The 23,257-nt window shown below is 43.5% G+C and overlaps 2 protein-coding genes across 5 annotated transcripts; one reads left to right on the top strand and one right to left on the bottom strand.

The window, feature by feature from the left end:
• The first annotated feature begins 1,819 nt into the window (after nucleotides 1-1,819).
• On the top strand, nucleotides 1,820-7,657 carry ddx49 (DEAD (Asp-Glu-Ala-Asp) box polypeptide 49). Its single transcript, XM_076088223.1, has 13 exons — nucleotides 1,820-2,080; nucleotides 2,291-2,414; nucleotides 2,732-2,817; nucleotides 2,969-3,090; nucleotides 3,461-3,648; nucleotides 4,447-4,587; nucleotides 4,877-4,952; nucleotides 5,334-5,410; nucleotides 5,565-5,662; nucleotides 5,784-5,858; nucleotides 6,410-6,498; nucleotides 6,665-6,736; nucleotides 7,375-7,657. The coding sequence occupies exons 1-13, from the start codon at nucleotides 1,966-1,968 to the stop codon at nucleotides 7,543-7,545; spliced, it is 1,434 nt and encodes a 477-aa protein (XP_075944338.1). The 5' UTR covers nucleotides 1,820-1,965; the 3' UTR covers nucleotides 7,546-7,657.
• Nucleotides 7,654-22,524, bottom strand: LOC142946740 (regulator of nonsense transcripts 1). 4 transcript variants are annotated; one of them, XM_076088222.1, is made up of 24 exons: nucleotides 22,134-22,524; nucleotides 21,594-21,736; nucleotides 20,470-20,559; nucleotides 19,921-20,088; nucleotides 18,891-19,071; nucleotides 18,480-18,641; nucleotides 17,978-18,104; nucleotides 17,638-17,736; nucleotides 17,154-17,262; nucleotides 16,729-16,888; nucleotides 16,387-16,505; nucleotides 16,097-16,261; nucleotides 15,400-15,514; nucleotides 14,846-14,989; nucleotides 13,889-14,102; nucleotides 13,623-13,740; nucleotides 12,852-13,008; nucleotides 12,540-12,682; nucleotides 12,230-12,404; nucleotides 11,976-12,057; nucleotides 11,651-11,815; nucleotides 10,961-11,181; nucleotides 10,714-10,836; nucleotides 7,654-10,414 (listed from the first exon to the last, which is right to left on the bottom strand). In XM_076088222.1, exons 1-23 carry the CDS (start codon nucleotides 22,302-22,304, stop codon nucleotides 10,717-10,719), a joined length of 3,348 nt encoding a protein of 1,115 aa, XP_075944337.1. In that variant the 5' UTR covers nucleotides 22,305-22,524; the 3' UTR covers nucleotides 7,654-10,414; nucleotides 10,714-10,716. The 4 variants fall into 4 exon arrangements, with proteins under 4 accessions (XP_075944337.1, XP_075944334.1, XP_075944335.1 ...); XM_076088219.1 differs by having other exon boundaries at nucleotides 17,608-17,736; nucleotides 18,017-18,104; XM_076088220.1 differs by having other exon boundaries at nucleotides 7,654-10,302; nucleotides 17,608-17,736; nucleotides 18,017-18,104.
• Nucleotides 22,525-23,257: the final 733 nt, after the last annotated feature.

Here is a 23,257-nt window from a genome sequence, read left to right as displayed (position 1 = left end):
GATTTCTGCCTCGCATGCAAGCAACCTTCATGCTCATTTAGAGAGACACTTCTCAGCCGGTCCGAGGCAGTTTGCAACACAGCTGGACGGTCTGGGCAGGACGGAGCTGAACCTCCAGGCCTCTGCCTTTAACGCAAAGGGTAGTAATCACCTCTGGCAGCCCCAATGTGCACACACAGATGGGTCTTGTTGGAAAAATGTTTCTCTCTTTGTCCAAGTCAAGCAGCGGCTGAATCAAACTCACAGTGTCTTCGCAGTGCTCACTGTTGCAGGTTGGACAGAAAGACAAAGACCGACATGATGTGGCAAAAACGGCATCATCTACATTGGAAATATAGTCTGGACAGAGAATCAAATCTTAAATGGTTAAAAAAGTTAAGGAAGCTCCTTTGCAATTACTCTTGAAAAAAAAGCTTGTGAGTGCAATCCTCCTTCAGTAATTCCTGAATGTCAGACCAACGGGTTCAAATAAGCTTCATGAAAATCAGACGGTGCTTCAAGCCTAATTATTTCAGATCAGCCAGGGGGACACATCAGTGATGTCAGCAGGAAAGAACAGACGGTCAGTGAAAACTAATTATGGTGATAGTTCAGGGTTAATATCCATCCAGACCAGGAGGCTAAGCCCATAACAAACATTAGCCACCTCTTGATAATTGCTGAATAAAGATCACTGACATGTTTGGGCTTTTTTTTGTTTGGGAAATTATATAATGATATGAAATAAATACAATCTCTATCAAATGACTGAGAGGTCATTTTGTGAAAATAAACTCTACCAACAGTTTAGTAGGCTAATACACGTGGGTGTAACAGAATAGAAGTGTCAATTGCTTTTCCTCAAATATGTTCCCATATTTTCTGTATCACAAATAACAACAATTCATTTTGTGCACTGAACAAAAGATCACAGCGAAAGGACAGGAGCAGATAAGCAGGTGCATTTATCGAAGCTGTGGGTTTTGCCTCCTATGGTGCTGCAGCACTGAGGGGCAGGACAAGCTGAACCAGATCAGAGGGAGAGAACTGTGGAGGCGTAAATGTGTCGTACAAGGCTAGACCACCAACTGGGCAAAGCTGACAAGTGCCAAAAAGCAACACCTAGTGAATGTTGTGTGGTCATTTGATTAATTGCACGATTGTTTATGAATATCCAGCACTAAATTACAATATCAATTTATATTGAAATGACAAGGCACAACAGATCCTGTAATCCCGAGCCCGCCCCAAAACTAACAAGGTTTAAGTAGGCCATATGTCGTTAGGGTGCATATTCATGCTTTAGTACAAGTTTGAGGTACATAACTTCCAAACAACTCACTACTTTAATTACTTTTTACTTTTTTAGACGTATACTCCTACATTTCAGAGGAAAATGTTGTACTCCACTACATTTTTTTGATGAACTTTATTTACGAGTTACTCAGATTCAGATTCAGATTATTCAAAACCTAACAAAAAGTCAATTATGCAGAGTATTACTACACTTTGGTTTTGCTACTTTTACTTATGTAAAATATATTAGGCCTGGACATACAGAGGCCTATAGTATAGGATGGACTTTGTGACCTTATTGAAATACTAACCTAATACAGTTAAAAGTTAAAAGGAGCTGATTGATTTATGAATAAAGGTGGGGTCAGCCTATCAAAATATGTGATTATAGTAAAATTTTAGTTGACATCACGTTCAAAATGTCTGCAGGGCCAACAACATACTCGTTTCATCCCACATGTGACCAGCAGAGGGCATCACCGCGCATGCGCTACCTCCAGTCTGCCGGCCGCAACTTGGAGAAGAAGACAAATACGTACGTTGTACTGTTACGTGATCATACTGCGACTATCGGTGTCACACACGAGGATGTTTTACTGTACGTTTAAATAGAGTATTTCAGCTAACATTTTGTGAAATTAGGTACACGGAACTATTCATCTATCACCCAGAGGACGAGGTCAATTAGACATGTCGGACTTCTCGTCGCTGGGTCTCGCGGACTGGCTGGTCAAACAGTGTAAACAGCTGGGAATCAACAAACCCACTCCCGTCCAGGAACACTGCATGCCTGCTATACTAGAAGGTAAGACCGCCACTTTGGATCAAAAAGTGATGATCTGCAAGGTGTGTGAGTTTGTAGATCAGCAAAGCAACAATAAAGTATCAGTTTGAGATAGCTCCCATGATGAGGAAAGTATTATAATACTTTGAGTTTAATCGTCTGAAGTTACCACAAGGTAAGTCATTAAACCAGACTTTAGAGCAGATGAATGACGGTGCTTTCTCCTCCCAGGTCGGGACTGTATGGGCTGTGCTAAGACCGGAAGTGGGAAGACAGCAGCCTTTGTGCTTCCAGTGGTGCAGAAACTGTCCGAGGACCCGTATGGCATCTTCTGCTTGGTGCTCACTCCTACCAGGTCAGTGCTGGGCTGTTATGGGAACTCTGCTATTTTTTAAAGAAAGCTCCATCTTCCATAAACTTGTTTATTTAATGGTTCTTCTTCCTTTTCACTACTGGTCATGTCAGGCTGTGTCATTTCCAGATGTTGATAAAGATGAAATGTTTTTGTGATCTAAAACACAAGTGGTACACACAGGTTAGCTTCAAAATAAAAGCACAATGGCTCTAAGCTGAACCATCTTAATTGTCAAGTCCTTGGCATGTCAGACCTAAAAATAAGCCTCAAGTTAGGATGAATAGCTTTGATGTTGTTGCATGTGTGATGTCATGCAGGGAGCTCGCCTATCAGATTGCGGAGCAGTTTCGAGTGCTGGGGAAGCCGCTGGGTCTGAAAGACTGCATCGTCGTCGGTGGAATGGGTAATCATTTATTACGAGCGTCTGATTGAGTTTTAAAGCCCCGTCGTTGCCCTGCTGCTGCAGAAAGTTAAATGAACAACTGCTGCTAGTTACTGCTACATTACATCTGAGCCTCTCCTCAGTGCTGCTGCTGCTGTTGTGTTTCTCACAGACATGGTGAGTCAGGCCATGGAGCTGACCAACCAACCACATGTGGTCGTAGCGACGCCCGGACGGCTGGCCGATCACATCCGCAGCTCCAACACCTTCAGCATGAGCAAGATCCAGTTTCTGGTGAGTTCAGGAAGGACCGTCGGTTTCAACGCCTTGTCTCTGCTACAGCTCTCATATAGTTAACGTCTGTTAGGTTATGTTAGGAATACCCGGATATAAATACATTATTATGCAGAGGAGAAGTCTGTGTGTGCAAGATAATGCTTCTTTTTCTCATACACTTCATAAGATACTGAGCTTTTTTATTTTTAGACCCTATGGAACATCAGATTATCATATATATCGTTTATTGCTGTCTTTTAAACAGCTAATGAACATAATATTGCTCAGTTAACAGGTATCTTTAAGTTTACAACAAAATCCTTTAAAGAAATGTATTTGTGTATAATTTTTCATACGGTTTGTAACATGGTTTTTGTGTGGTTGTCAGATCTTGGATGAGGCGGACCGACTGTTGGAGCAGGGCTGTACTGACTTCACCAAAGACCTGGAGACGATCATGGGGATTTTACCGGCTAAACGGCAGACGCTGCTGTTCAGCGCCACGCTCACTGACACCCTGCACGAGCTGAAGAACATCGCCATGAACAAACCTTTCTTCTGGGAGAGCACGTCGGAGTGAGTAACCTGCTGCCATTTAACAGCTGTTATTAGAAATATTTAGCAAATTCACAGAGCGTTACGGGTCTCACTTTGACCTATGTTTTAATCGTTGTTTGCAGAAGTGTATTCAGTGTATTTGTTGGTGTAGAACTACGTATTTCAGGTCCTTTCCTTAAAAACGGTGGATGTTTTTGTGCCTCATTTCAGACGCATTCTTTGTGAGAAATCTTGCGTGATATTTATAAAACGGGCGCACCGGCCCGGAAAATCAGTTTGCCTGTCATCTGATCTGAGGTGCAGCTAATCACTGAAGCGTGTCTCTCGCACAAATGCCTTTGGATGTGAGGCAGAGTCGTGCAAATAATGGGAATTAAGTGTGGTTGAATGAGCGTTCTGCTGGGTTTACCAACGCTCAGACCCTCTGCAGGGATCATACGTGCAGAAAGCAGCTACGAACTCATGCGAGTGTATCCAGTGTGAACAGATAATGAAATAAAAGTGGGTGCAGAACAAAACAATATCGCTGCTTGATTTCATTGTTCTCACCTTTTGATGAGGGAAGAAAAATGACTCAACATGACTGCAGCACAAAGGCTTTTGAGTGCCGTGGAGCAGATTCCCACTTGTTCCCTGCTCATGATGAATATGAAGGCATTCTGATTGGATCATTACACTCGTCAAAGTTACATTATAATCCCCTCCCCTGAATCAATACCAGCTTCAGGGTTTCTGTTCTGTACTATGACCTCTGACCTCTGAGGCAACAGAAAGTCTATCTATCTTTAGGGAACATTGAAATATTGTTGTTCACAGGACAAAAACAGTGGAGGAGCTGGACCAGAGGTACATCCTCACTCCAGAGAAGGTGAAGGACGCCTACCTGGTCCACCTGATCCAGACGTTTACTGACGAGCATGACGACTGGTCCATCATGATCTTCACCAACACGTGCAAGTAAGAAGCCCAGAATAATTTAAATGCCTTATACAGTGCATGCCCGGACAGTCTTGCCCTAAAGAGAGTATGCTGTTGATTCAACTCGTACTATACGATGATTGCTGAGGCGGCAGTTTTTGACTGTGATTGGTACGCTACCTATAGCATGCAGGTGGATAGAAATCCAGCTTACACGGTGAAAATATATTTTTCTATGTCTTTGAAACCTCTCTGTGCATGTAAATGTTGTAGATTTGGTCCGGTTCACATGTTCATTCCATGAAATAATTGGCTGTCTCTTGCACAGAAACTGCCAAATCCTCACCATGATGCTGCGGGAATTTAACTTTCCAACCATCTGCCTGCACTCCATGATGAAACAGGTGAGACTAGTGCAACTTCCTAACTTCATTAATCCTGTGACGCTGGCAGCTGCCTGGTCGCAGAGAAAGAGTGAGTTTTAGTATCGGCGGCCTGCTGAAGGTAGTTTTTAGATTTATGACTGGCCAAGTAGCAGAGAGGCTGTATCCCAATTTGCATAGATGAAGAATTTGACTTTGCTTTGTGTGAGGGAACGATGTGAGCACAGATTTCCTTCAACTTGGTCACGTGTTCATTATTGCCCGTCCTCAGAGTGCCTTGACAAGCTTGTGTTGGATGTAAAAATCATTTTTGTCTCATTAAAGAGACACAGACACAAACGTTCAGTGAGCACAAAGCCTGATAGTAAAGGGATTAAAGCATGAACTCTTTATCTTCACCAGAAACAACGATTTGCAAACCTCGCCATGTTCAAGGCCAGCGTCTTCAAAATCCTGATTGCGACAGACGTGGCTTCCAGGTAAGAAGCTCCGCTGACGGGGATGACGGCAGTCTTCATTTTCACACCTTTTTAAAAGTTCAATATCCGTCAATTCTTCCTCAAGTTGTCGCACAGTTTCAGATGTAGACAGTCAACTTGTTTCGACATCCCTCCTGTTCTGTCTGACTCGCAGGGGTTTGGATATTCCAACTGTCCAGGTCGTCATCAACCACAACACCCCCGGCCTCCCCAAGATCTACATCCACAGAGTCGGACGAACAGCGAGAGCAGGTGACCTTTTTATCAACTTCCTAGTAAATCTTAACTGTGATAAAATCAGAAACGTCCAACACCATCCATATCACGTCTAAAACATGCAGCTGATGCGTGACGAGGTTTTCTTCCTCTGCAGGGAGGAACGGAGTGTCCATCACTCTGGTGACGCAGTACGACATCCACCTGGTCCACTCCATCGAAGGACTGATTAGTAAGTTGTCTGCTTGTAAAGACTGAATTAAAATGTGGTGAAGAGGACAAGACCAGTGAACAAGTGATTTCAGAACTCGACAGAGAACTGCCAGCTCGTTTTTAGTTGTGGCTGCAGTGAGAACATCTGTTCTACTGGAAATAAAGCTTGTAGAAAATCCAGTGTTCATTCACAAAAGATCCTAACGGGGAGATAGTTGGTTAGTGAAAGATCACCAGCATTTTACAGCTTGGTGACTTTTTATCCCCATGTTCTTCTTTTTTTATCCAGCGCTTCTTCTAATCATGTTAACGCGTTCACTTCCAAATCATCAATATGGCGAGTAGCTCCTCATACGTAAATGTTTAATTATTTATAGTTGGTCTATATTACAAAACTGAACGTGACAGGAAGCCTTTGAGACAGTGTGTTAAGGTCCTGGACCAGATCACAACACAATTACTTCGCCGTAACCAGCTACCAGGAACCCCAAGAAGCGGAAAGTACCGGACTCCAGTGTGTGTTAAAGTGTGATGTGTCTCAATGTCATCTGGTCTGTTGTGTTTCCACAGAGACGAAGCTGAAGGAATATCCTGTGGTGGAGAAAGAAGTCCTGAAGATCCTCACCCAGGTCAATGTGACCAGACGGGAGTGTGAAATAGTACGGACATATTCAGTCACCTCTTGGTAGTTTAGTGCACCACAGTTTGTGTTAGTTGAATCTTTCAGCATTTACCTTTCTTTGACTTAAAGTCCTCAGTCATGCAGTTTTCAGACTGGACACTATTTGTACCGGATCTTCTCACGAACATGTTTTTGTGTCGTAGAAACTCGAGGCAACAGATTTTGATGAGAAAAAGGAAATCAACAAGAGGAAACAGCTGATCTTGGAGGGGAAGGTAAGTTCAATCCTTCTTCTTTCTTTTTACAGCCAAACATTTGCATTTTTTTTGTATCAGGCAGCTGGCACATTTTAGCAGTCAAGTTTAATTTATGAACACCAAGTTCAGTTTGTTCCGCTCCTGTGATTTCCTCAAGAGGAACTTATAGTAACTGTACATTTATGTTCATGTTTTTGTAAAGTATGTGGCAGTAGTTAGTTAAAGTGATAATGTATTACACTTCTTCAGCTGAATGTGCAAAAGTTGTTTTCAGGAAACAGCTTTTAATACTTAATTCATAATGAATGACTTGAACACAACTTAAATGAGGGATTTGTCTACTTTCCCAACAATCGGTACCATATATTTCGGGTGTCTCCGGCCCTTTGTTTGACGTCAGTGTGGTTCCAATGAGAGCAGTTTCTGTTACACTGGTTCCAGATCGCTGCATCATCTCAGTTTGCTCAGCAGTACAAATAGAAAGTGGTAATTCAGACTGTAACACAGGCTTTAATTCTTCACTTTTGAGCAAACCCATATCTGTAAAAGTGTGTGGGGGGAAATATACTGAGTACAAACTAAAACGCTACGAGGATCTGATTTGTAGCCAAGGACTTGAATTTTCCTGCTGATTTGTGATCATGCTGTTTCCTCAGGATCCAGACCTGGAGGCTAAGAGGCAGGCCGAGCTGGAGAAAATCCGGAGCCAGAAGAAAGTGTTTAAACAGAGAATCCATGAGAGCATTGAGAAACAGAAACGTGGACAGCTGAAGAACAAACTGGCCCAGAGAAGACAGAAGAAAAAGGCTGCACAGAAAACAGCCTGAAATAGGCTGTAACCCATGTATATACTAAAAGTTATATTACTGTACAATACCTTGTGTTTTTGTTTGTGAGCATCTGCAAATAAATTAGAATCTGAATTTCACACCATGAAAACTTCTCAAATTGACAGCCTTTATTGATTCAGTTTAACAAGGAGCCACCGTCACGTGACGAAACGTCACGCTGAGCGATCGATCCCTGCATGTTGACAGAATGACTGGTTTGGATGCAAATGTTTAACAACCACTTTACAACTGAATCACGTCTTCAATGATCACTGCAGATGTTGCATTTCATTGTGGCTCAGAAGTTGGAAAAAAAAAACACCAAAGCAATAATATTACGGCAGCAGGTTCTTAAAGCTATAACATGTTAGGATTTCAGTGGAACGGGTTTATATGGGAAACTAATTCATCGCACTAAAGAGTGATTCGCACAATGTCAACAAAACCGAACTATTACTAAGTCAATTAAACATGGAAACGTCTACTTACAACATGATTGTCACATGTCTGCTGAAATGAGAAACAGTGGAGTACATTCTGTGTTCAGAAAGCGTCTTTCCTGGAAGAGTTTAAAAAAACTACAATCCCTCGGAGAGTTCGAGGAGAAGATACAAAACCCGTGAAAACAGGAAACGGCGTCCGCCTCTTTCCTGTTTGTCAGCAAGTTGCTACAATAACATTTTTAGTTTTTAGTAAAACTACACAAAATGGCTAAATAACACCGGTCAGGACAAAATGTGACACAAAGCGGCGAATCCTCCGACAAAAGCAAAGTTTGGATCAAACTGAAGGTTCAGGTTCACACAGTTCTTCAGGGAAAGGGTTTAGGATCCACATAAATCTACAAGGAATACATAATGCAGGCAGAACAGCTTAGCACAAATCAAAAGTCCACAGAAGGAGAAATAAATTCTACCAGCTTTCGTTTTACTCCACAGAAGGAAGGAAGGTGGCTTTGTTGTTGTCTTTTCATCCGCCCAGCCTTTCAAGGAACAACCCAGCTGCAAACTCACTGACCTCATCTCTACCCGGCCCGATATTATATAAAAAAAATAAAATACATCAAGTCCTTTTCTGTGGGTTTGGTTGAGCCCTCTGATGTCTGGAAGGTTTGTTTATGCTGGTAGTTTGATTTTTAACTACATTCATGCTTGTGCTGCAGCTGTTTATCTGAAGGTGATTGGTTATAGGCACTGATTCAGGTTTCTCATTCACTTTTCATTTATCTGCTGGCCATCATGTAATCAGTACTGATGGTATATTCACTGTGTTTAAGTGGGGTTCAGTGAAGTTTCATCCACACAGGAACCAAAGATCTTTCAGATCACATTGGTCGTGTTGAGATTCTATATTTTTCTCATTTGTGAAAGCCATAATTCTTCAAAACCCCGATTATCTCGAGAGTTGAGCGGCTGGACAACATGGCCATCAGCTTGGCTATATTGCGTGTCGTGAACATTATTCACAAAATCAAAATGCTGTGTGAAATGACACTGGGTTAACATCTAATTTGTGGTCACGTATTGGGACTTCACGGTCCTAAAGCCACATGTTTCCCGTGACATTTTCCAGAAGTGGAAACTCTCCTATCCTTCTCTTCCTCAGCCACCTTCCTTTTTCTACTCCTCACCTCTGGTGGATTGATTGCCACGACCCGCCTGTAAGCCTCGACCGCCATCCTCCTGCTTTCCTCTTCTTGTTTGGTTTCTTTCACCTCGAGCAGGGAGTTGTGTGATGAGTGAGAACAGTCCACAATCCCCTGAGTAATCAATCACCGCAAAGCATTCAAGCGTTTGCCAATCTAAGCGTACACAGCAGGACATCAATGACCCCCGCTTCCAAAAGATTAAAATAAAGATAAGCCTCCGCTGAAACATCAAATGACATCGAGTTGAATATTCAATGCTGGTCGTTTTTGATAGTTTCAATGACTTATTTGCAACTTTGTGCTCTGTAATAAGAAAGGTACTTCAGAGAAGAACAAACTGTCCCATGACGGTCACGATATCGGTGCGATTTGCGCGTCATGCCTTGAAAAACAGTCTGAAATCCCGGTGCCCCTCAGCCACTGACGTGTGGTCGAAACCGCCCCGTTAAAGACCTCGTGAATGAGCCAGTGGTTCTCAAGGCAAATGAAAGGTTCAATTCAAGGCTCTTTAATCTCAGACTCAAGCACAGAAACCGTGTTTTTATTTCCTCTCCGAGAAGGTGTGTCGACTGCTGCTTCCTTCAGAGGCTGCCGAGGGTTTTTTGGGCCGCTCTCCTCCCGTGATAAACCAAATTCAAGAGATACAGGTTAAGAAACCAACCGACTTTTAGCATGAGGATTTTGTGTTTCCTGTTCGATGGCGTTCTGTCATCGTCCCCCCTGCAAGTTTTGGAGAACAAGTTCTTCAAATTCAGCTAGAAAGCTTCGACCTCCATCTGAAGAGGAGATCCTTCCTTTCCTGGAGGCGGTGGGTTGAAGGGGTTGGCTGAATTATTTTGTTGGGAGTTGTTCCTCATTTGGACTCCCTCGGGAGACCGTTGAGATCTCCCCTACGTTTCCCTCAGCAGCTCGACCACACGCCGCCATCTTCTCGACTCCCTTCCTTCACTCTGCCCGGGCATCGGTCCCTGCCTCTCGCTTGTTCACTCGGCCTCTCTCGCCATCGCCATGCCCGTCTGCTCGTGCCCTCCTCGTCTCCTACCCTCTCATTTCTCTCGCTGGTCATTGGTTTGGTTTCGCTATCCCGTCGCTTTCACTCGGTGGTGCTTCGGTTGTAGCAGAGGAAAACAGGTATCCATTTTATGTTTTTATTATTTCCCAGATTAAAAAGCTGATGAACTAAGCTCAGGTCAAGCCTAGCTCCCTTCTTTAAGTGACCTGCAAGACACAAACAGGTTTATAACCCTTTGTCTACAACGTAAACTTTAGATTTGGCTCAAAAGAAACGAGCAATACTGCCGTCAGCAGAGACCTGAGCTCTTCCAGTGGAAGAAAATAAGGAATTCAATGCCTTAATTCGGCAGCGTGGGAGCACTTTGGATATAGAACAATACAAGTGAGTCATGTGAACCGCTGATTAATTACAGTTTAACAGTATGAAAAAAAGGTTATACTACCGATTGTCATTGGCCTAGATTCAGTAAAAATATGCGTCACGACACGTTCTATGTACTTACACTTTAATACTGTGACAGTCCAGTCACCCCACCATGCTGGTACGCACGTTCACCCTGGTAAGTTGAGTCCTGGGACAAAGCCACGTCGATTTGGGACTTGAACTCATCGCCCAGGTAGCTGTCCTGGAGAACAGGAGGACAGAAACATCATTGCAGACACATTTTGAAGTCAAAGTTCAGAATTAATCATATGCGGCAGTCGTTGGCATTGAAAATCACACAATCATATGTGGCAGTGATGCGATACCTGGGACAGCTCCGGCTGGGAGAGGCCAGGCTGGCTCATCTGGGAGGGCTGGCTCATGGAGATGTAGCCCTGTGTCAGCGGCCCCTGGGAGAAGGGCTGGGAGGCCCCGTCCTGGCTGGCCTGGCTGTTTGGTCCGTTACCCTGACTGGCGCCCTGGTGTGCCGATCCTCGGACCCTCTGCCGCCCGCCACGCCCAGGCTTACCCTTCATAGCTCCACGACCTCGATGGGTAAAAAAAAAAAAAAAAAAGATCAGCACCGGAGTAAAAACAACAACAAGATAGTAACAAGCATCATTTTAAGGTCATAACATGGTATTTACACTCGATGGAAGAGGAAGTGAAGCTGGGGATTATTGCTGGTGGACATTAAAGACAGGGTGTGAAAGTGATTTGGTCCCCGTTACTTGTGGATTGTCTGTATTTTTGATCAAGTTCATAGCACATAGCACCACATGAAGAAGTAACATCAGTCCACCCTGTAGTTCACCTCAGTTCATTTAATGATAATCTTATTTTCAAACATTAAAAGGTGTCCACATTTCCCTCCACAGCCTGATCAACCTTGCATAACGGGGTATTCTACTACAAGTGAGACTCGATTACTTTTTCACTCTAACGAACTGGACCAAAGTGTTCTTATTTTCACTTTATGCGATGGCTCAATGGACCATCTCAGTGCTGTACTGTACCTGCAGCAGGGCCGTTGGTCTGACCCAGGTAGCTGGGCGGAGGCATTGGTGGCATCACCAGGTTGAAGGGAATGGGAATATTCATAGCGGCCATGTGACTGGGGCCTGCCCCAATCATCCCGATCTGGTCGTGAGTTTGAAAGTACATGTTGGACGGACGTCCGGCTGAAAGAGAGCGTGCACAACAACACTCAACATCAGGTTGTTGGTTTTTTTCACGACGAAAACAAGACCAGGCAGGCCTTGTTTTGCTGGACTGTCATGCAGCTTGTTGTTATTATCTTGAGTCAAACCATAAGATACTAAATACATATTAAATGAATACCAGCATTGCTGCGGTCGTAAGCAGAGCCGGGGATGAGGGCCTCACGGGCATCGTACATCGCAGTGCTCATAAAACGTCCCCCCTGGAAAAAACAGATCATCACCATTTCATACAGCTGCATAATTCAGATTATGCTCAACAAACAATTATTTAGATTATATAATATATATATTTTAAAAAGAGTCCAAGTAAATGTCTTCAAATGTTTGCCCCACAGCATGGTGGGTGCACATACAGCAGTTTGCTCCACTCACAGGGTTGATGGTGTTGACCAGTTTGCGGGGCTTGCTGAACTGCATGAGGCTCTCCCTCAGGTTGTTCAGGGGACCCTCCACGAGGACCTTCTGCTCCTTGTAGTTGTTCAGCAGGTTGTTCCACAGCGGCTGCTTGGAGAGGGCCTTGGGGTTTCCCACAATGATCACGCCGTACCTTCATTCAGAGCACACACACACAAGACTGCTGCTCAGGGACGGGGTAGACATTTTGTATTGAACGACACTCTTTAAAGTATTCTGAAATATCTGATTTGTGCTGTGCCATAGTTATCATCAAGAAGCTTTTTACTTGGCTCTGGTCAGTGCCACGTTGAGACGACGTGGGTCATTCAGAAAGCCGATTCCCTGGTGCTCATTGGCACGAACACAAGAAAGGATGATGAAGTCCTTCTCTCTGCCCTGAAAGGCGTCCACGCTGGCAATTTCCACTTGCTATAATGGGACGGAACAAGAGCCGGATGAGGGGGGGGAGATAGCATCGTACGCACAGAGGAACGGATGTTCTTCAACACCACAGAGAGAATTCACCAACGATAGTTAAAGTTTAGAAATCGAGTTGAATTTGATACAGCTCTAATGAGGTCTCAGATGTGTGTGCTACCTGATAGAGCTTGGTGTGCAGGGAGCCGCTGAACTGCATGTACTGGACCAGGTAGGAGCGCTGACCCTCGTACGGGGTGATGATGCCGATCTGGTCGGGTTTGGCTCCAGCCTTCAGCAGCCTGGTGGTGATCTTCTCCACGTTTGCAGCCTCCGTCCTTAAAAACATCAGCATCACATAAATACGGTGCTGCTCAGTCTTCTGAAAGTTGCATCTGAAGTTAATGGGAGCAGACTAATGGTAGCTTCAACATTTCTATGGTGCCTCAACTTTGCAAACCCTGCAAAAGTAAGGATCAGGATTATTTTACTTGCTAAAGGTGCTTAAATGCTTTTGTTTGGGTGAGTTTGATGCAACTTTCAGGCACTAATTAAATTGAATAAAATACTGAGGTACAAACACATAACTGCACCAGTTTAATCTTGCTTCCCTGGAATTCCAGCCTCCCTTCAACTAGGTTAATTTACGAATTACCGAAGATTATTTAACAAAAATTGTGATCCTGATTAAAGGAAATCCCCTTTCTGTGTTCTGTGGGGTTGAGCTCAGCGTTCCTGTTGATCATGACTGACAAGCGGAGGGCTTTCTCCACGATCAAGTTATTGCAACTATTTAAGCCACCCTGGTTTTGATGCGACAGCTGTAGGAGAGCATCCCCTAGTGTTTGGCTTCAGATAACCCTTTCCCAGCCAATGTCGTCAATGCACTTCATATATTATGAATTATTTAGAGCTTTGAGGTAAATTAGGCAAAGAAAATGTGTGACGTTACCTGTTAAGGTAGGAGGTTCCAGAGCTGGCAATCTCCTCCTGACCCTGAGTCACGTAGAAGAACATGGGCTTGTCTGGTTGCGGCCACTGGAAGTCAAAGCCTTTCTTGATGCGGTCAGCTGAGGAGAAAATGAAAATTACATTTTTTAGTCTTAAAAAGTGTTTGCAGATCTTGTTACCTGCTAATGAACCAGCCAAAGTGTAAATGTTTTTGTTTTTTTTGCTCCTCCATCAAACAAGATAATGAACTGCTGAATCTTGACAAACCTGCAGTGACACCATTCTGCAGGGAGCCCTCGTAGAAGATGTTGGAGGGGAAGGCACTGAGAGCCGGGTGCATGCGGTACTGGACCTGCAGGCGGATTGGCCGGATCCCCAGAACCACCAAGCGTTCAAACAGGGACTGGGACAGACCTGCCTTGGCTGCTTTCTTACACATCACCACAGGACCCAGCTGGCAGTGATCGCCCACCAGAATGAGCTGGGAGGAGGAAGATGAGTCACACACGTTTAACAGTTGGGTTAATATAACAGCATGACGTGAGACGTTTTTGTTCCTGGATGTCCAGGGAAAATACTTTTGCTTAACCCGGTGAAATTTAATTCATACAGTTAGCCATAAATTGAATTAAGTTGAGATATTGATTAAAAATGATAGTAAATGCTGTTTCTATGACACTCTTCTCTATTTTTTACTTTTCATTATTATTCCCAACTGTATCTTGCTGCTTGAATCCCCTAATTTCAAGAGAAAACCTTCAAGTTCCTTAAATGTTAAGATATTCATTCACAGTTTTAGTGAAAATAAAACATGGCCAATTGACCCTTCGCTGAGCCCCCCCCCCCAGTGCTACTCTATCAAACTGTCAGGGCTACCATGAAGCCCACACTGTCACCAACTGCACTCCCTGAAGAAATATTATCTTATTATTGGTAAAACAAATAGCAATCTCTGAAAGAAGCAGTCAGAAGAATCTACAATATGCGTTTGAAGGATATATCCAAGATGTCAAACTGAAAACAATTGCATGAGAGCCTACGGAGCAGAGGCGGATAGTTGTCCTACCCTAGTCAGAGCTGGCTGATTGGCCGGTCTGCATTCAAGAGGCGGGACTTAGCAAAGAGATAATTGCTGGGTCACATTAGGTTTTAGGGCCTTCTAGAGTTATCCTGCTGTAGTAGGTGGAGATTAGTTGGTGTTAAGCTGTGTGCGTGTTGGTCTACCTGCTTGGCTCCAAGCACCACAGGCACCATACACTCCGGCTCAGTGGCCTGGGTGCTTTCATCAATCAGGATGGAGCGGAACTGCATCTTGGCCAGACGAGGATCTCCAGCCCCGACGCAGGTACAACAGATAACGTCAGCATTCTGGACAACAAAGATGACAATTTATAACCACTAAACAGAAGAGTGAGCCAGGAGACAGCGGTGAAGGACAACGGGGTCTTCCACTGTTATGACAACTTGTCCTTCTGTCAGATGGAATTGTTTCTAAATGGAGGTATAAGTGTGTAACTGTAAGTGTATTCTTATTGGACCATTCGGTGGAATGGTAAATCTACTTTTACTGTCACACATTGTACATACCACAGCATGCAGTGACATTTAGCATCGGCAACTACACAGAATATTGTAAATACAGAAGGATAATCAGTTTGAAAATGCTTGGCAGAAACTACTTGTTGCATCAGCAGTGCCTCAAAACTTGTAGCGGGGCCTTTTTGTAAGCCGAGTTTTAACTTTGAGCTATTTCGGTTCCACACTTTAAAGCTCCTCACCATGAGCAGCTCCCTCTCAGCTGTGCGTTTCAGAGCCCTGTAGCGCTTCTCATCAGCAGACGACAGCTCACCGGTCTCATCCTTCAGCTGCTGTAGTTTCTGAAGCTCCGGCATACTAGTGAGACCAAGACACATCAGGGTTACTACAGAAAACACACTCTAGAGTTGAACACGACTAAACTAATCTGTGAACTAGGGCACGAGTCTTAAAAGTCATTTGGCAGTTTAAACTGTGTTACTTTCAGCCTGAATAACGTGTTAAACTTTCACGTATTTGTCCGATATTACAATTTTCTCTTTAATTTGTAAAATGCGCTCCTCTGCTGACAGCAGACTTGTCCATATGCTGCAAACACGACCCCTTTATGTGAACGTGCTCAAAACCAGATTGAGAAACGCTTCGTGGGACCGTTTCGCGTGATCTCGGTTGTTACGGTGAGTTAAGCCAGATAACCAAAAGATAACCTGGGTATGTTGAACTCGCTTCCTGATACAGACCACATGTGTCAATGAGACAATACACAACAAAAGTAGCAGGAATCTGGACTAGAGAGTACGAGTAAGAGAGCTTGGTGAAGTTTGAGGTAAAAGTGACTATGGAGAGCCACGCCTCTGGTGTGACTAGTGTTTGAACAAAGCAGAATTCAAGTATCAATAACTTTTGAGTCCAGAGTCAATTTCCCTGCGAGCCACTGACCTGTCCATGTTGCTGATCTGGTTGTGCAGAGCCAGGAAGGATACCGGTGACTCGATGGCCTCCCGACTCTTAGCACAAAGCCTGACGACCTTCAGTCCAGTCTTGTCAATCTTCTCCGTCAACTGATCCACGGCAATGTTACTGGGAGCACACACCAGAACTGGTCTGCAACCAGACACGCACACATGCACAACATAGAGAGTCAACACTATGTGAAATACAGTTGGTGGAATAACAAAAATAATAACAGATTTCTTTAAGTATTTATGAAAAAGAAAAAACATTTTTACCCGTTGCCTTGTCGGGACAAGTGGTAGACGATGGTGGCAGAGGTGACAGTCTTCCCGGTGCCCGGAGGTCCTTGGATCAGACTCAGAGGCCTCTGCAGCACCGTCTTCACAGCGTACACCTGAACAAGTAACAAAAAAAGAGGGTATTTTGCCCGCTTGAAAGAATGCTTGTCCTACTAAGTCACATGTTTTTCAAACCTATTAAAAATAGCTGAGCTGTATTGATACACTGATGTATGTGATAAAGTAAACAGTAAACAACTCAACTCATTTCCCCCCCGCTGTCAAATCTTGGAGAAAATGAATGACAAAATAATAAGATGCATCACAGTGAGGTCTGACCTGTGAGTGATTGAGGTCGGGCAGGCCCTGGGCAGTGAAGCGCTTTGGCAGCTGGCACTTAATGGTGACATCCTCTACCTCATGGCCCAGCAGTTTGTGGTAAATATAACCAGACACGGAGGTCTCGTCCACCGCAAAAGTCTTCAGGGCGCTCTGCATCCTGCATCAACACAAATGTCAGTCATCGTCACTTCTTCATCTTTGAACCTCTGACCAAATTCACCCTCTTGGTAAGGACAGACATCTCTACTTTAGAAATGATCGACATGGCGTATTTACACAAAAGTAGCTCCTGTAAACAATGCAAACAACTTAGTTCTGTGCACTGTTTATGGGAGGGGAAAATGACATACTATAATGTAGAGTAATACAATGAGCTGTGATGAACAATAATTTGGGATTTGTTGGTATAAATTTGGGCCTACCTGTCAAAGGACGTGGACTTCCACACAAAGTCAACCTGGAAGTTGTGAGGGATTTCCACAGGTGCTCCAACACTGCTACGCAGCTCGATGGCAATTTCATCCCCATAGTCTTTAAACACAGGCTGTTAAGGAAGTAAACATTATGTTGTCTCTACCAGCCTAGTTTTACAGTTAAAAGGGATTCATGTGCACTATATTTAGAACATTTTTCAACAGGACACTGAAGTTTCACTGTTTCAGTAACACATGATGGATAAGTACCTAACACAAACCCACTGAAAAACACCAGAACTATCCCTTTAAATCTATACATTGCCACATGGACTCTGTGCCTGTATAATGAGCCTATCTTGGTTTTGGGTTCACACTGAATGCGGTGGAAGATGAGGAGAGACCAGTGTGTATTCTATGACTGAAAACTCTTGAAGGAGACAATATAATGACAAATGGATACATGTGCAACTGCCAACAGTGCGAAGGATACTGTCAGGGACTTTGATGACGTGACCGATGCCTTTCCACAGAGGGGCCAGGTCTCCCTTGTACCGCAAGCAGATCTCATCACCTTGCATCAGCCGCATATCTGGGATTGATACACAGACACAAGTTAGACACACTTCTATGCTCAAAATGCCCTACGAATAAACTGGGGAGGATGGGCTATGTTCATAAACCAAATGATACAGTACCGTGCACGCACAAAAAATAAACATTACAAAAACAGCGGCAAAAACAAAACCAAGCACACCAAAGGATGCAAGGTTTGGGGAGATTGCGTGCAATTCTCAGGACTGATGGGAGATGGGGAGGGGCTCTATCTGTACCACAGAACCACTGGGAGGAAGTCAAACGCAGAGAATTACCACCTGAGTCCGTCTTGGGCAGAGTGAAATACGCAATCCGCTTTTTATTCAGCCCCAGGTCCCACCTGACTGTTATATTGTCTTGAGTCTGCAGAAGGAAAAAACAAAACACAAATATATGTTTAAATGTATTAAAAAGGTTGAAAGGCATAAGGTTACATTACCATGGCATTATTTCTGTAACACTAGAGACCAGTGTTTAAAAAACAGAGCTTAAGCAAGATGCCTCACATCAAAGACTTCATGTGGTCTGAATCACAGCTGCAGAAGGGAAAAGCATCATGTTGTGCTTCATATTTAGGCATCCAGTGCAATCGCAGAATAAGAATAAAACCCTAAAAGTATATTTGAAACTATATAATTGAAGACTGGGTTTTTTTGTCACCTGAACTGTGCGACATATAAACCACCATGGACATTCAAGGAAGAAGAAGTTTCCTTCTCAGAAGTGCAGTTCAGGTACCTGGGACTCCTTAAGCTTCTTGTCGTAGTCAGCCTCCAGTTTGACCAAAGGGCCAAAGATGTTTTGGTACTGGTAGGCATCCTCATAGCGCAGCAGCACATGCTGGGGCTCCTCGTCCACTCCAGGTTTCTCCAGGTCTTCCAAGGTGGCAGTAGGGTTGTCCTGAGGGGAAACAAAGTCAAGGCAACCGCCAATCCAAAGTACATCCAACATCCTATCACAAAGTCCTATTCCACTGTATAGTGGCAGATCCCTTTCAAAACTGCTATGCCACAGGTGGATACCAGCCCCTGTAAGCATCTGTCACTTACAAACCTTTGGCCTGTGCTGAAGAACTTAAAGTTTACAACCATCCGGTCAGCATCGCTCTGAACATGTAGAAAAAAGTGTCCCAGCCTGTCAGCCTTATACCTTCCAGAGCTCCTCCAACTTGTTGATCTGCTGGGCGGTAATCTGACGGGCCCGAAGCTGCTCCTGCTCAGATGGGATCTTCACCAGCCAGGACAGGAAGCAGCGGTCCTGGATCAGTGGTTGCCACTGCGAGCTATCCCAGTTGATGTCCTTCAGGCTACTCTGGCTGGCACAGGGTTGCCTGCATGGACATACATGGACAAGGTTCATACAGAGAGAAACTTAGCTTGTGTGGAATTTGACAGTAATTTAACTATTGCAAAGGATGAAAAAAATAAGATGCTATTTGTTCCCCTGCCTTAAGTTGATTCCTCAAAGTACTTCTATCTGCATGGCCACAGAGAAGGCTATACTTTAGCCACAGAGCAGGAGGAACTAGATGAAGGTCTATGGAGATCAGCAGGGAGTTCCCCAAACAACAGCTGCAGACTAAATAGCTGCTCTCTCACTTCTGTCTGACAGTCAAGTCACATTTTGGGGGAATCTAACAGGTTGTTGAATAGTTGTGAAATTATTCAGTGCAAGCAAGATGCCAAAGATATGTTTGAGGTAGAAACAGTGTCATCATTACATAGTTTGTACAGATGAAAAGTGTTTTTAAATTATTATTAGTTTCATCTTAATGGAGATAATTTACTCAACAGCTGTTTTGGAGCAGGGCTAGCTTTATGTCTAAATCAAAACGTTTATTTAGATTATGTTCTTGACTTCATAAGCATGTGTAAGTTTTTAATAGTCTACCCCTAATGATTTAGTTATTTTTACCACCTGGCTGACTATTCAGGCATTTCAGGGACTCTGCATCTGTTTCCTGGGCATCAGGATGCCTGACAACACAACAGCTGAAACCTGAACAAACTTCCAGTTTCAAAGAAAGGATTTGCATATTTAGCTAGCTTACGCTGCAGAGTAGCGTATAATAACTGTCAATGCTTTCCTGAAGGACACTCTTGACTGGATTTGTCCAGTATGAACACTGCTTACAGGACGGTGTGTCTATGTTTAAAGCCGCCGCCCAGCACGCACTTACCTGCAGAGCAGCACCACCACGGAATCGGCCTTCGCCGGGATGAAGCCCAGGAGGAAGACGTTGCGACAGCCACAGTTGTAACACTCCAGCACCGTCTCGCCCAGCGGCCCATCTTTATGCAGCGTCACTTCCTTGCATTTGGCTCTCACCAAGTGGTTCACAATGTGACTGGAATTCAGAGAGAGGGAGTTAAATGATCAGAAACACTTTGATCTCTGTGACACTTGTCCTGGTAGCATTGCTGCAGAAATATATTGATAGTTTGGATAACAACACATATTGACCACTTCCGTTTCAACCAAACAATGTTATGTTCCTTATTACATTGCCTGCTTGATTATATCAACAGCTGACAGTCACTACATTATACAGATCTCTCTTTACACACATTCAGCATCATCTGTGTGGCAAAAGTCTAGATGATTGCAATGGTGAGAATAGTAGAATAACCCACATTTATTGCAGTGTTGCGAGTGTTTACATTTAAGTAGCTTCATGTTCTGGTGCTTATACTTGAGGTAATCAGGTGAAAATGAGGAGGATACACACCTGCCAGATGTGTTGCCACGTCCATTACAGAACCACTTTTTGCTGGTATTGCAGTACACCACACACGCTGGATCGTGAATACCGCAGTAGCTGCAAAAACAACAATGTATCAAAACCACATCTGAGTCACATCAGTGTTTTGTCAAAAAGGCACGAGTACACATCGTGCCTCGCCAAAAGCAAGGCCATGCTAACTTTACAAAAGAAGGAATTATTTAAATAGCACACAGTGTCAGAGGAGTTAGCATATTGTATCCAACATGTAATATGTGTTTTAAAAAATAAATATTTTTCAATAAAATGTTTTCACAGGAAATTCTCTCGACATACAGGACTCTTAAAAACTAACAGTTAAAATGGTAATCTTGAACTTTTAATTTACATTGTATACACAACAAATGGAACTAAAGACACAATTAAGAAAACTCTGAACACAATTTAATATTTTTCACTCAAGTAGGAATGAAATCTTAAGGATTGCCACTTGGAATTTCTAAAAGTCAATTGTTTGTCAACAACAAATGATGTATGCGTTCTCTTAAAAAAATATTTGTGCCTGGAAACTCCATCTTTCCTCAGACAAACACTCCTAACCTAGATCTGTTTAGGAACTTCATCCAAACAAGCTATCCCAAGGCTGCCACACAACCAAATTATTACCACAATAATATAATTCTATCCTTTTTCTTAAGATCATTTCTCAATGACTTATACAGTGAAACCATTTTTTCACATGTAACTGTATATTTAGTCTACTTGTTTAATGCTTACAGGAACGTAAATTATGGAAGTTGTGTATAATTGTCAGTTAAGTTAAATAGAATGGGCAGCAGCATTGTAATTATAATAACAATATGAAAACCGTCACTGTAGCTGGCTGGTGTGTTTTATTAGTGATATGTAAAAAGTCTTAAATGAGTACTACTCGTAAAGTTTGACAGTATACTGTGTTGTACCTGTTGGTGAGAATAATGAATGTTGGGTTCTGTATGCCCTGCATGTGGTGTGCAAGATCAGGGACTACACAATGAATACAGTACGGATCAACCATCAAGAAAACACCAATATACTATAATCATTTCCTGTGATCTACCGACATCAAGGCATGGTTCCTGTCTGTGTACCTGCATGCGTGCAGAGGCAGGTCTTTGGTGTAGTACGTGTCTTCTTCATCCTCCTCAAAGTTGAGCTCGGCCAACAGCTGGCTGGTTTTGGGCACGGAGTCCTCAACTCCCCCGTTGAGAAGACCCTCATCAGGACCGTTTACCTGTAGCACAACAGAAGCTTTACCAAACAAACTGAATGCTAACGACTAGCAGCTAGCGGCTAGGAGACGCAGCGCGGAAAAAGACAGCTAACTAGTTATACGTTGACAGACTGTTCTTATCTCTGGTCGTTAAAGTGACGCATGCGTGTCTGGTTTGCATCGAGCAGTAAACAAAAAAAAAAAACGTGCTGCGACACCTAACATTACTTTAGGAGTTTAATAAGAAACGGACTTGCTAGCTAGCAGCGAGTTGGCGGTTCCAGCTAGCTAACATGAAGCTAACGCTAGATCCAATAGTGACGGGCTAGCATGCAGCATGAGCTAACCTAGCTAACGGCAGCTAACGTCGGTAAACCGCGCTTTACGGTGCCTTCCTGTAAAAGTGAAAGCCTCAGACCTGGCTGTCCAGCTGGCTCTGGGTCTGTCCTTGAGTCTGCGTCTGGCTGGGAAGGGTGAAGTCGGTGAAGTCGTACTCAGAGCCCTGGGTGTCCGCTCCGAGCAACTCCGTTTCCTCGGTGTCTAGGAAGGTGAGGGTCTGGGAGCTCGGCCCGTACGCCTCCACACTCATCTCGAGGCTCAACTTTCGCTTTACTGAGCGGTTTCCGGTGTTCGTCTGAAGATGAACAAAATCCCCGCGGTGTTTGTTTATCGAAAACTGGTTTACAGGCTGACGCTCGGACTGTGGATTTGAACCAAAACAAAAATGGAACCGATCCGAACCTCGAAAGCTTCAGCAGGTCCAACAGCGACGGTGACGAACTTGGCTACGCCGCTCAACGTGTGACGTTCACTGTAGGCTAGGCTGCCATGAGATCATCAATGGGGACAGAGCTCTCACTCCGACCTAATTCACGGGTATCAAAACACAAGCGTGCACCTCTGTTGGGCAAATGTGGAAATACATTATATACAGTCTATGGAAGTAACTAAGTATCTATCTATCGATCTATCTATCTATCTCTACTCTACTATATTCTGGAGGCACATATTTGTTTACTCTTAACGCCACTACATTTATATGAAAGCTGTTGTTACTTTGCAGGTTCAGATTATTAACACAAAATATAATCAACACATAAATGACGATGTATTACTATAGATTAAGTAACCAGGCAGTATATGCATCTGTTAAGATTAACCCCACCTTTACCAGCTGCAACATTAGAGTGCATCAACATGTATTATTCTGAAATGTGCCATAATGAGTACTTTCACTACTGGTACTCTGTGTATTTTGATTTTACATTTCAAGTCAATTTTATTTATATACAGTAGCCCAATATTACAAATCCCAAATATGCCTCAGGGAGCTTTACAGTCTGCACAGCATACAACACCCTCTGCCCTTGGATAGTAATACTTATGTTCTGTATTTTGAATGCATGACTTTATTACTTTGAGTATTTCTATGCTGTTGTATTGCTACTCTTACTTGAGTAACATATCTGAGTACTGCTTCCAACACTGAGAAATACCTATTGGATACTGACATACAACTGCTGCAAGTATCCCTTTATCCCA

This window comes from Anarhichas minor, unplaced genomic scaffold (genome assembly GCF_050575085.1).
Source record: "Anarhichas minor isolate MPS153535 unplaced genomic scaffold, ASM5057508v1 ptg000010l, whole genome shotgun sequence".
NCBI classification, from domain to species: Eukaryota; Metazoa; Chordata; class Actinopteri; order Perciformes; family Anarhichadidae; genus Anarhichas; species Anarhichas minor.
This window is presented reverse-complemented; position numbering and strand designations above follow the sequence as displayed.